A 12500-nucleotide genomic window follows, 5' to 3' on the forward strand; every position below is an offset into this window, starting at 1 on the left:
ACACATGCCGAAAAAGAGCAATGGAATATTCCATCATCAACATTTCTGCACATTAAAAAATTGACAATGGAATATTTCATCACAGGCATTTATGCACATGAAAAAGAATGGCAACAGAATATTCCATTACTCGCATTGAAGTACGTCAAGAATGGTAACGGAAAATTTCTTCACTGGCATAATTATATGCACATTAAAAATGGTAGTGGAGTATTCCATCACACGCGTATGCACATGAAAATGGCAGCGGGATATCCCGTACATGGCCCCATACATGCACGCCAAAATTGGCAACAGGTTATTCTCTTATTGGCACCAGTGAATGACATGAGTGAAACCAGAACATCCCGTTAGCAAAGTATATGCACAGTGAGTGGGCAGCTGACTTTTTCATCAGTGGGCAGGGAAGGAGATTTAAGACAATTTCTAAATTGCACACAACTGGTATTGCACGTGATCAAACCCAGCCAACATCAACCGTATTACACACCAAGTACACACACAAAAAAACACCTGATCTGGTCCAAAAGTCTTGGCCTGGAGAGCCCAATGACAATAACAAACTTGCACATGAAAATCGAAGTGCACATTCCGCAAAGGTATTTATGCATACAAAATACAAATATGAAAAGGCATTACAAAATTCATCGGAAAAAGTGGTTTTCATCAGTGGCTAGCACCAAATAACATGCAGGATATGTTGCAAAAATAAAGCTGTTGAAAAACAGTAATTCCAGACACACAGCCAGTTATAGCGTGCGTGCGTGTGTGTGTGTGTGTGTGTGTGTGTGTGTGTGTGTGTGTGTGTGTAGTGTAATCGCTATGATAATAGGTCAAAGTGGAGTTTTATTCAATCAATAATCACATCTAACAGCAATAATCGCATTTGCACTTTCAGTTTCATTTCCCGGAAACGGCAAAGCATTTTTTTTTTTTTTTTTTTTTTTTTTTAACAAGTTGAACCCGTGAAGAATAATTGCCATATTTTTATGACTTCACATGCAGAGACGGAACATGAAAAACTATTGACAACCAAAGTCATATCTATTTACATGGGACAGTGGGGACTCGTGCAGACTGCTTAAAACAAACGTGGTGTTCCCATCATTATAAATTACACAATACCTTGATATTTGTACATCTTGATACAATCATGCAGTCTTTGTTGTTGTTTTTTTCATTTGTCAAAAATCCCCCGAAGCAATAAAAATTCAAATGGAATATTTCCATCATTGGGAGCAGAATTTTTGTCCAGCTAAAGACAGCAAAACTCAGTGCTGGGACAACCACATTCATCCCCACTGTTGAACAATGCTTTCACATTCACACACACATAAAAAAGAAGCAAAAAGTCAGCTTCTGGTGGGTTGCAAAAACACCACCTTGACTCTTGAACAGTGTGTTTGTAAGCCACATCATCAACAACAACAACAAGCCGGTCATCATTACAGGAGAAGTTTACTTAGGAGCGGGAGCCTTGTACAGCTTCAGACGGAACAGCAGGTTGGTGAACTGACCCAGGTCGATAACGCCATCATCCCCGGCAGTGGTCTGGATGAAGAACTCGATCTCCTTGTCCACCAGACCCCGGCCCGTGGCGGTGCGGATGGTCTTCAGCCCCTCCCGGGCCTCCTCCTTCTCCAGCTTGCCGCTGCCGTCAGTGTCCAGCTCCTTGAACTTGGCCACGATCTCCTGGGCACTGCACACAGGGAGAAACTCCGTCAGTCACTCAGTCACTCAGTTTCAGAATCTTTATGCGTTAAACATTACATCTGCTAAGCGGATGCCCAACATATATGCATGCACTCAAGGCCCGACGAGTGCGCTGGGATATGCTGCTGCTGGGCATCCGCTTAGCACATGTAGTGTAGCGTATAAGGCCTTGAGTGATAGTCAGTCGTGTCCGACTATGACCATCAGAACAGCAAAGGAGGCAACTGCTGTCCCGACAACTTGGGCTAGAATTTGATTATAGTGGAGAGTGTCTTGCCCAAGTTACATCCACACTCTCTCGGCCAAGAGGGTTATAGGACAGTCGGCGTTGGGATGGTTCCCAAAGGCCAGCTAGCCCCCAAGGCTGCAGCACTAAGAGCCAGTGCAATTTTGCCTCCTAGTTTGAGAGTCATAGTCATTCCAAAAACAACAACAAACAAACAAACAAACAAAAAACAACTGTAAATGATTTCCCACTGCACTGGAGAAACCATTGGTGCCACAGCTCTCACTTCGCTAGTTCACACTCTCTTCGTGTCCTGGGCTCTGCTCCTCGCAGAGAGCACTGAGGTAAATACCGAGACCGGTAAAATATGAAAATATCAACAACAGTCGGCTCTGCATGTCTTTGAGACTTGTATTTTTAAAAGCAGCAAATTTTCGCTGTAAAAACAGCTTCTTCAGGCAAGGGTATATATATATATATATAGAGAGAGAGAGAGAGAGAGAGAGAGAGATGCATGCACCCAAATCTACCTACACACAGGGCCATCAAAGAGAAGCATAAACTCCTGGACGCCATAAATCATTTTCTAGACATCCTCAAAACTGTTTTCCCCCACCTTGCAGCGAAAATTCTTTTATTTTCACAGTGGCGTATTACAATCAGACGGGTATAATCAACGTAATAATAATTGATTACGGAAAGGATTTCTGTTCATGCTAACACATATTAACTGACTGGTTGCCCATACACATGAAGAGCATAGTTGACGTAATAACAATTAATTACGACAAGGATTTCAGTTCATGTTAACATCAGTGTGGTGTCCATACACAGAAAATGAAAGTAGAATAACTTATGTCCCTTGTTATTTGCGAATGCTCACGGATCCGACTCTGCTGATAGTCGTTGCATGGAACGGAGCAGGCTGGCTGAGCGATATAGTTTTGTTCAATATCCTTTACTATCCTCTTGTCCTAATAAATTGTATGCGTGCCATACATTAGGTAAGACATCGAAATCTCTTCAAAAACTCACTGATTGCCCCATGCACATGAACATCGTGATTAATAATAATCAGTTACGGCAAGGGTTTCAGTTCACGCTAACACCTCCTCCTCCGCGGCAAAACTGGCTGAGTTTTGTTCAATATCCTTTATCTCTTGTCTTATTAAGTTCATCGGTATGCGTGCCACACATTAGGTGAGACATCAAAACCTCCTCAAAAAAACTTACTGGTTGCCCATGCACATGAAGAACTGCTCGAACTCCCAGATACTCATGATGCCGTTGTGATCCTTGTCAAAGGTCTCGAACATCGTCTCCGCCTGGTCCTCCTCCAGCCCGAACTCTGCCATCAACATCCTCACCGCCTTGGGCCGGTCCAGGTTGCGTACGTTGTTCTCCACGTAGCGATCAAACAGCTCCAGCACGTTCTTGCTGCACGTGCACAGAAGGAAGAGAGAGGGGGTAAGAGAAATGTGAGTGAGAGTGACAGACAGACAGATAAAGACAGAGCAGAGATAGACAGAAAGGCACGGATACAACGGTACCAGAGATAGAGGGGAATAGGGGGAGGGAGGGAGGGAGGGAGAGAGAGACACTGAGAGAGACAGAGACACACAGAGAGAGAGAGTGAGAAAGACAGAGTCAGAGATAGAAAGGCAGATACAACGATACCAGAGATAGAGGGGAATAGGGGAGAGACAGAGACAGAGATAGAGACGGGGGTGGGGGGGGCATCAGAAAGAGGGGAACGTAGAGATACGGAATGAGAGAATGAGTGTGTGTTATAGATAAATAGATACATAGATAGACTGATTGATTGAGTGATTGATAGGAATGAAAGAGAGAGACTGACAGAGACATGCAAACAGAGATATTCAGTGGGACAAACAGGCATTCAGTAACAGAATCCGAACAGGAATTCGGAACGAAATTCATACAAAAACAACAACACATAAACAAACAATCAAACAACAACAACAACAACCACCAAATGGAATGGGCTACTCACGGGATGTTCTTACGGTTGAGCGCCATTGTGGTGGATATTTGGTTGCTTCTCTGTACTCGAAGTGATGTCACGTGACAGATAAATGGAATTCGCGATTCGTTCAGCTGTAACAGAGTTACAGACACACATATAAACTTACAATGACTCATTGGCAGTTGCAAGTACATTCGGTGTTGTTTTTCAAAGTGTCTGGTGTGTGTGTGTGTGTATGTGTGTGTGTGTGTGTGTGTGTGTACGGTGTGTGTGTGTGTGCGTGCATTTGTGTGTGTGTGTGTGTGTGTGTGTGTGTGTGTGCGTGTGTGTGTGTGCGTGTGTGCGCGCGTGTGTGTGTGATTTGACTCGGAGGTGCACATTGAAATGGATACGACCCGCTCCCACACATTTGTGAGGACAATACTCCTAAGCACAGAATTCTAATAAAAACTGAAACCTCCCATTGTTAAAAGAGACTCAAAACATCTAGAAAAAAAATACTATGTAACAAGTGTTATCAAACTCAAGCAAACTACAAATCAAAATAAATAAAACTATTTCGCCAAGAAGAACACCATCAGTACCAACCTGGACAGAAGCAACAAAACAACAGTAACACCAATAATGAGACAAACACAAACCCACCCCACTCCACCACCACCACCACCATCAATCGGAAAATGAGAGAGAGAAGGAAAAAACTAGAAGCAAACTCACGCGAAAAACAAAATCGAAGATAGCAATTACAGAAACCAAACACTACTGCCATACTATTTCAGTCAGTTGTTTCATTTCAGAACTTGTGGTGTTTGGCAATAATACCATCTACTCCTGACACAATGTATACGGACTATTTTGTAGATTGCTCAAAAGTCATTTGTGACAAAAGCAAGTCAGTCTCAGTCAGACTCTCTGACACAATACATACTGTGTACGACCTACATCTATTTCATATTACACTGCTAAAAAGTCCTCTGACAAAAGCAAACCGCCACAATGCATAACAATGCATACGACTTATTTTGTAGACTGCTCAAAAGTCCTTTGTGACAAAAGCAAGTCAAGTCTTACTCAGATTGACACAATGCATACGACTTATTTTGTAGACTGCTCAAAAGTCCTTTGTGACAAAAGCAAGTCCAGTCTTACTCAGATTGACACAATGCATACGGCTTTATTTTGTAGACTGCTCAAAAGTCCTTTGTGACAAAAGCAAGTCCAGTCTTACTCAGATTGACACAATGCATACGAACTATTTTGTAGACTGCTCAAAAGTCCTTTGTGACAAAAGAAAGACAGGTCTTACATAGTTTCTTCTCTCCTCTTCTCTCCTTCTTCACGGCACAGCCTCAGTCCGCAGGTCTGGCTCTGTATGGCTCTGGCTGATAACCGGGGTGGAGTTATATACCCATGTCAGCACCCCAAATCAAACGCGAAGTTCGTAGTAAACTCACGGCAAAAAATCCCAGTGACTCATCCCCAAAGGAGAGGGCACTGGGTTGCTCATGTTGAGGATTCCACCACCCGTCCCCCCCCCCCCCAACCCTTCCCCTTCATACTGACTCCCCCACCCCCCTACGCCCCCCTCCCTTCCATCCCAGCCCCCTTTCGTCACTCCCAGCCACATCCAGACAGGGGTGGATGAGAGAGAGCGCCGGAGGGGGATAGGGGTGGGGGGTCCTGGGGGGCTGGGGGGACGGCTTGAGACTGAGAGGTTGTGTGTGTGTGTGTGTGTGTGTGTGTGTGTGTGTGTGTGTGTGTGTGTGTGTGTGTGTGTGTCATAGTTTGCGTCCATGCGCGCACATGTGTGTGTGTGTGTTTGTGTGTGTGTGTGTGTGTGTGTGTGTGTGTGTGTGTGTCATAGTTTGCGTCCATGCGCGCACATGTGTGTGTGTGTGTGTGTGTGTGTGTGTGTGTGTGTGTGTGCCAGTTTGTGTGTGTGAGAGAGAGAGAGAGAGAGAGTGGGGGTTGGGGGCAAGGGGGGAGGGAGGGCGCAGAGAAAGACAGAGACAGACAGACAGACAGACAGACAGACGGCAAGGAGGGAATTCAGGCCGGGACGAAGCACACACAGACAGATAGGGGGTAGTACAAGCGAAGCTAAAGTTTTTACAAGTTGACGAATTGCACGTGCTCCGTGGCTAACCGGCACACACGGGCCATCACGCACTGTGCACAGAACCGTGTGGATGGAGCACCAAGTGCCAGCAGCAGCAACAGTATAGTGTAGCAGTGTAGGGTGAATGTACACAGCGTGTTGCCGTGCCGGCCACAACTACACTGGTATGGCTGACTGACTGCCACCCCCCCACTATACACCTTCCTTCTGTCTGGCACGTGAAACGCGATTCCTTATCACTGGGTTTGTGTACCTGACACTGGGAAGACACCCTGATACCCTATCTGTCTGTTTGGAACCTCGTGATAACCCAGCTATAGACCCATCCCCTCCCCAAAATTCCTCACGTTGTTTAGCCGGAAAGAATGTCTTGTGTCAGTATACCTACAGTTGATGGCGTGGTCTTCACTTAAACTGAGGCCCTTTTGTGTTTATGTCTCGGCTCTTCCCAGTTCCTATCTATTGCTGCCTTTTTTCTATGTTTTTTTCTCTTTCTTTCTATCTACTGTTTTCCTACTTACCTTCTATCTTTCGAGGGCTGGATTAAAAAAAAGAAAAAAGAAAAAAAGAAGAAAGAAATTGTTTGCTTTCTCTATTACCCTCAAAAACAAACTTCATTAATTTCTTCCCTCTAGCTTTTGTTTTGTTTATCATACTGGATTTTCCGGCCTTTCTGTTCGTTCCATTCATTTTTCTTTATTTCTTCTTTTTCTATCATTCGTTCAATGTTTCTCTCACTGCCCACACACTGACCCCACTGTTTCTCTCACTGCCCACACACTGACCCCACTGTTTCTCTCACTGCCCACACACTGACCCCACTGTTTCTCTCACTGCCCACACACACTGACCCCACTGTTTCTCTCACTGCCCACACACACTGACCCCACTGTTTCTCTCACTGCCCACACACACTGACCCCACTGTTTCTCTCACTGCCCACACACACTGACCCCACTGTTTCTCTCACTGCCCACACACACTGACCCCACTGTTTCTCTCACTACCCACACACTGACCCCACTGTTTCTCTCACTGCCCACACACACTGACCCCACTGTTTCTCTCACTGCCCACACACACTGACCCCACTGTTTCTATCACTGCCCACACACTGACCCCACTGTTTCTCTCATTGCCCACACACACTGACCCCACTGTTTCTCTCACTGCCCACACACACTGACCCCACTGTTTCTCTCACTGCCCACACACACTGACCCCACTGTTTCTCTCACTGCCACACACACTGACCCCACTGTTTCTCTCACTGCCCACACACTGACCCCACTGTTTCTCTCACTGCCCACACACACTGACCCCACTGTTTCTCTCACTGCCCACACACTGACCCCACTGTTTCTCTCACTGCCCACACACACTGACCGCACTGTTTCTCTCACTGCCCACACACACTGACCCCACTGTTTCTCTCACTGCCCACACACTGACCCCACTGTTTCTCTCACTGCCAACACACACTGACCCCACTGTTTCTCTCACTGCCCACACACACTGACCCCACTGTTTCTCTCACTGCCCACACACTGACCCCACTGTTTCTCTCACTGCCCACACACTGACCCCACTGTTTCTCTCACTGCCCACACACTGACCACTGTTTCTCTCACTGCCCACACACTGACCCCACTGTTTCTCTCACTGCCCACACACTGACCCCACTGTTTCTCTCACTGCCCACACACTGACCCCACTGTTTCTCTCACTGCCCACACACACTGACCCCACTGTTTCTCTCACTGCCCACACACTGACCCCACTGTTTCTCTCACTGCCCACACACTGACCCCACTGTTTCTCTCACTGCCCACACACACTGACCCCACTGTTTCTCTCACTGCCCACACACTGACCCCACTGTTTCTCTCACTGCCCACACACTGACCCCACTGTTTCTCTCACTGCCCACACACACTGACCCCACTGACCTCCCCGTTCCTCTCTTCCTGTCTTCCATTTTCGTTCTCTGCAATCTTTGACGGCAGCCGTGTGTGTGTGTGTGTGTGTGTGTGTGTGTGTGTGTGTGTGTGTGATAGTATATATATATATATATATATATATATATATATATATATATATATATATATATATATATGTATATATATATATATATATATATATATATATATATATATATATATATATATATATATGTATTTATGTGTGTGTGTGTGTGTGACAGTGTGTGTCATAGTATATATATATATATGTATGTGTATATATATATATATATATATTTGTGTGTGTGTGTGTGTGTGTGTGTGTGTGTGTACATATGTGTGTGTGCGTGCGTGCGTGCGCGCGCGTGTATGTGTATGTGTGTGTGTGTGTGTGTGCGCGTGTGTGTGACGGCCCAATAGACAGACCAAAAAATAAAAATAAAAAAATAAAAAAACAAAACAAAAAAAAACCCCAAAGAAAACAAAAACAAAAACAAAAACAAACAAACAAAACCACACAAAAAACCCACCAAAGATGCACCTGTAATTGATAACACAGACCCAGTACACACTGACACGTCATGACACGTGAGTCACCACGCTAGAGGGAAGATCGTGAAGACTGACATGCCAGAGTAAGGGAGTGGAGGGTCGGAGGGGGAGAATGGGGGCGGGGGGGAGAGAGCAGGGGGTGGGGCAGGGGAAGTGTGTAAGTAGGTAGGGGGAGGAGGTGTGTATGGGGGGGGGGGGGGGGGAGGGAGGGAGGGGTTCAGGTGGAGGAGAGAGGCTGGGGGGTGGAGGGTACCCAGGGTGGGGTGGGGGGGGAGTTGTTGAACAAAATAGGGCGCACCTGGGAAGACTAAAGCCGCTGGGTGGATGGGAGGAGGACGGAGGAGGAGGAGGAGGAGGAGAAGGATGAGGGGGGTGAGGAGGAAGAGGAGGTGGAGAAGGAGGATGAGAAAGAAGAGGAGGAGGAGGAGAAGGAGGAGGAAGAATAGGAGGAGGAGGAGAAGGAGGAGGAAGAAGAGGAGGAGAAGGAGGAGGGGGAGAAGGAGGAGGGGTGGGAGGAGGACAGAGGAGGGGAAGAAGATGGAGGAGGAAGAAGAGGAGGAGAAGGAGGTGAAGGAGAAGGAAGAGGAACTGGAGGAGGGGTATGGTTATGAGGGGGGGGGAAGAGGAGGAGGGGGAGGAGAAGGAGAAGCATGGGTAAGATGAGGAGGGGCAAGAGGAGGAGAAGTAGGAGGACGAGGAGGAGAAGGATGAGGGGAACAGGAGGAGGGGGAGGAGGAGGAGGAGAAAGAGTAAAAGGAGTGCCAGAGTCATGTCTGCCAACCAAGCCAAGATTTATCCCTCGCCTCTTTAAAAGTTGGCCCGCAATGCCCAGTTGCTGATATCACGGCACAGGGGCGTAACGTAAGCCTTTGTGTAAGTGTCTGGCACGCGTGTATCTCTGTTTGTTTTTTTAATTAACACAGAATGGCCCTGTCAGACTTTAAAGTGCCTCCCCCACCCCTACTCTCCCCAAAGGCAGAGACTGGCGAAAATACAAAGGACCTTTTAATACTGGTCGACTTCGAAGAGGGAGGGAGACGGATAGAGAAATGGGTGACTCGGAATGAGCGGCGTGGGTGTAATGCCACTGGAACGGTGCAGATGATAGCGCAGTATATATATATATATATATATATATATATATATATATATATATATATATATAAGAGAGAGAGAGAGAGAGAGAGAGAGAGAGAGAGAGACACAGAGACAGAGTGACGGAGACGTGAGACAGAGACTGAGACAAAGAGAAGTCGAAGTCCAAAATGTCTTAACTGTCAGGCCTCTGACCCTTCATACTAACAACAGCAGTCACAGCAATATACTCAAGAGGCAGAGAGACAGGGAAAGAGAGAGAAAGAGAGACAGACAGACACTGAGACAGACAGACCTAGCCACAGAGACAGAGGCAGATGAAGACACAGATGGAGACTGTCGCCGGATTTGAACATTTGTCATTGTAGACAAACAAACAAGTCATTTTCCTAAATGTGATTCTGTAGAAAGACGAATTGAGATGAAAAAAAGAATATATATATATATATATATTATATATATATATATATATATATATATATATATATATATATATATATATATATATATATATGTACTGATTATTGAAACATCCCCATTACAAACAAGCCGCTATAGAAACACAGAGGTTACAGCCGGAATACTCAGTGGTTGTAATAGATCTGCGCTGATATCGAGGTATTTGAAAATGAAAAAGAGATGAATAAAGTACATACATACATACAAGCATGAATAAACAGATAAATAGAAAAATAAATACATACATAAATAAATAAATGAATAAATAAATAAACAAATAAATGACAGACTTTTGTCGGCAAATAATCGGAACAAAGGTGAATAAATCAATACATAAATAAGAACACAAATAACTATCATAAACAAAGAACGCAATAAACAAACAGATAAACAATATCAAAAAGAACAAACACGTAAAACAACTAGATAAATAAATCAACTAGTAAATAAACACACACACACACACACACACACACACACACAGTAACACACACACACACACACACACACACACACACATATATATATATATATATATATATATATATGCATACATATACATACATACACACATACATAAATGAATGAATGAATGAATAGATAAATAAATAAACAAATAAATAAACAACTAAAACTCAAATGAATAACCTGCTCACATCATAAAGTATACTCACCGCAAACAATCGCCACAGACTAAGATTAATAAATAAGTAAATAAATAAACAACTAACACTCAAATGAAGAACCTGCTCACATCATAAAGTATACTCACCACAAACAATCGCCACAGACTCAGAGTCAACGATGTCTCTCTCTCTCCGAACACACACAGCAGAGTCTTGACAAACAGGAAAACAGTGAAGTTGCTGCAAACAGTGCCTCACTACAAACACAGGACTGTGGTTGTCAGCTGCAATGACTGTGGGCACTGTCCCTCGTCCCTTTTGTAGCTCACACAAACACCCACGCCCACCGGAACTCTCGCCGCAGAAAACCGTCATCAGCACCACAGAACAGCGCGAAGTCCCTCACTAAACCCACTCTCAGAGACGTTTTTTCTCAGAAACTCAAGTCTGGAGGTGACTAGTACGAAGCCAAAGAGGAATGGTGGGAGGAGGAGGGGGAGGGGGAGGGTTTTCGGATGAGTCTTGTTGTTGTGAACGAGGAGCATGTTTCTCAGAATAGGTTATCGTTTCCGGTCGCGCGCCACTCCTTTTAATCTCGCGTTCAGAGGAAGCGTTAGAATACGCGCCTTGCCGCACCTTGGCTCTCGCTTCGAAACACATAACTGTGGGTACGTTTGTTCCCACTTGGAGTGACTCTGAACACGTTTTCTGGCATCCCGACTTCTCAATGACAGGATCACGTCTGGAATGCTGGCAGGTAGCAATAGGGTATGACTCAAATGATGTAGGCCAAACACGCAAAAACCGCACAGTAGGAGGCGCAGAGAGATAAGTAGTACTGAATTCAGAACATGTGGACATCACTTACAAATGACATCAGTCGACCTACCTGTTCAGTTGAGCGGGTAGGTACGTATTAGGTAATATGACATCACTCAACGCTGCTAGCTACTGCGTAAACAAATGACATCTCATTCCTCGGAAAGTTGAAGAAGGGCACAGTGAGTTCCAGAAGTATTATTTTCAGCACACTGACTCGACAAAAACATTCTGACTATTTGTAATAGTTCTTCGTGGTTTGTTGAAATGTTTTCGTTTGGTGTGTGTGTGTGTGTGTGTGAGAGAGAGAGAGAGAGAGACACACACACACACACACGCACACACACAGTGTGCGCGCGCGCGCGTGTGTGTGGACGTGTGTGTGTGTGTGTGTGTGTGTGTGTGTGTGTGTGTGTGTGTGTGTGTGTGTGTGTGCATTCATACCGGCATATAATGTGCTTGAGTGTGTGTGTCTGTGCGTATGTACGGTACAGAGCATATGAGGAGAGACAGAGACAGAGACGGACAGAGAGAGACAGACAGACAGACAGACAGACAGACAGAGGCAGAGAAACAGAGAGAGAGACAGAGAGACAGAGAGAACGAGGAATCATGGTCGGAAGGCTGGATGTTATCATCCAGTACAAACAACATGCTTCATATTTTACATATTATCTTATTCTGTCTGCATTCGACAACATAATTCACCGTGATGCCGATGATCAGGCATCCCCCCCCACCCCCCACCCCACCTCCGCACCCCCACGCCCCCATGCATCCACACCCACACAACTTCATTCGAACCGTCTGTCCTCCACCCCACCTTCACCCATTGCCTCAGCAGCTGATATCAGATTCTGTTCCGACAATCGGCGATGAAAGGCGGTGGATGAAATACGTCAAAGTGTCCTTTGTTGTTTTTCAGTTAAAAAAAAAAAAAAAA

General features: G+C 45.2%; 1 protein-coding gene across 1 annotated transcript in view; it reads right to left on the reverse strand.

Moving 5' to 3' along the window:
* Positions 1–11043, reverse strand: part of LOC143290574 (uncharacterized) — a 13177-nt gene extending 2134 nt beyond the window's left edge. Inside the window, exons 1-4 of the mRNA XM_076600146.1 lie at positions 10885–11043; positions 3954–4057; positions 3173–3376; positions 1–1699 (exon numbers count right to left, since the gene is read on the reverse strand). The exon at positions 1–1699 is cut by the window's left edge and continues 2134 nt beyond it. Of these exons, the coding sequence (XP_076456261.1) occupies positions 1459–1699; positions 3173–3376; positions 3954–3979 (471 nt within the window). The 5' untranslated portion in view covers positions 3980–4057; positions 10885–11043 and the 3' untranslated portion in view covers positions 1–1458. The remainder of the gene's footprint in view (positions 1700–3172; positions 3377–3953; positions 4058–10884) is intronic.
* Positions 11044–12500: the final 1457 nt, after the last annotated feature.

This window comes from Babylonia areolata, chromosome 15, assembly GCF_041734735.1.
Source record: "Babylonia areolata isolate BAREFJ2019XMU chromosome 15, ASM4173473v1, whole genome shotgun sequence".
NCBI classification, from domain to species: Eukaryota; Metazoa; Mollusca; class Gastropoda; order Neogastropoda; family Buccinidae; genus Babylonia; species Babylonia areolata.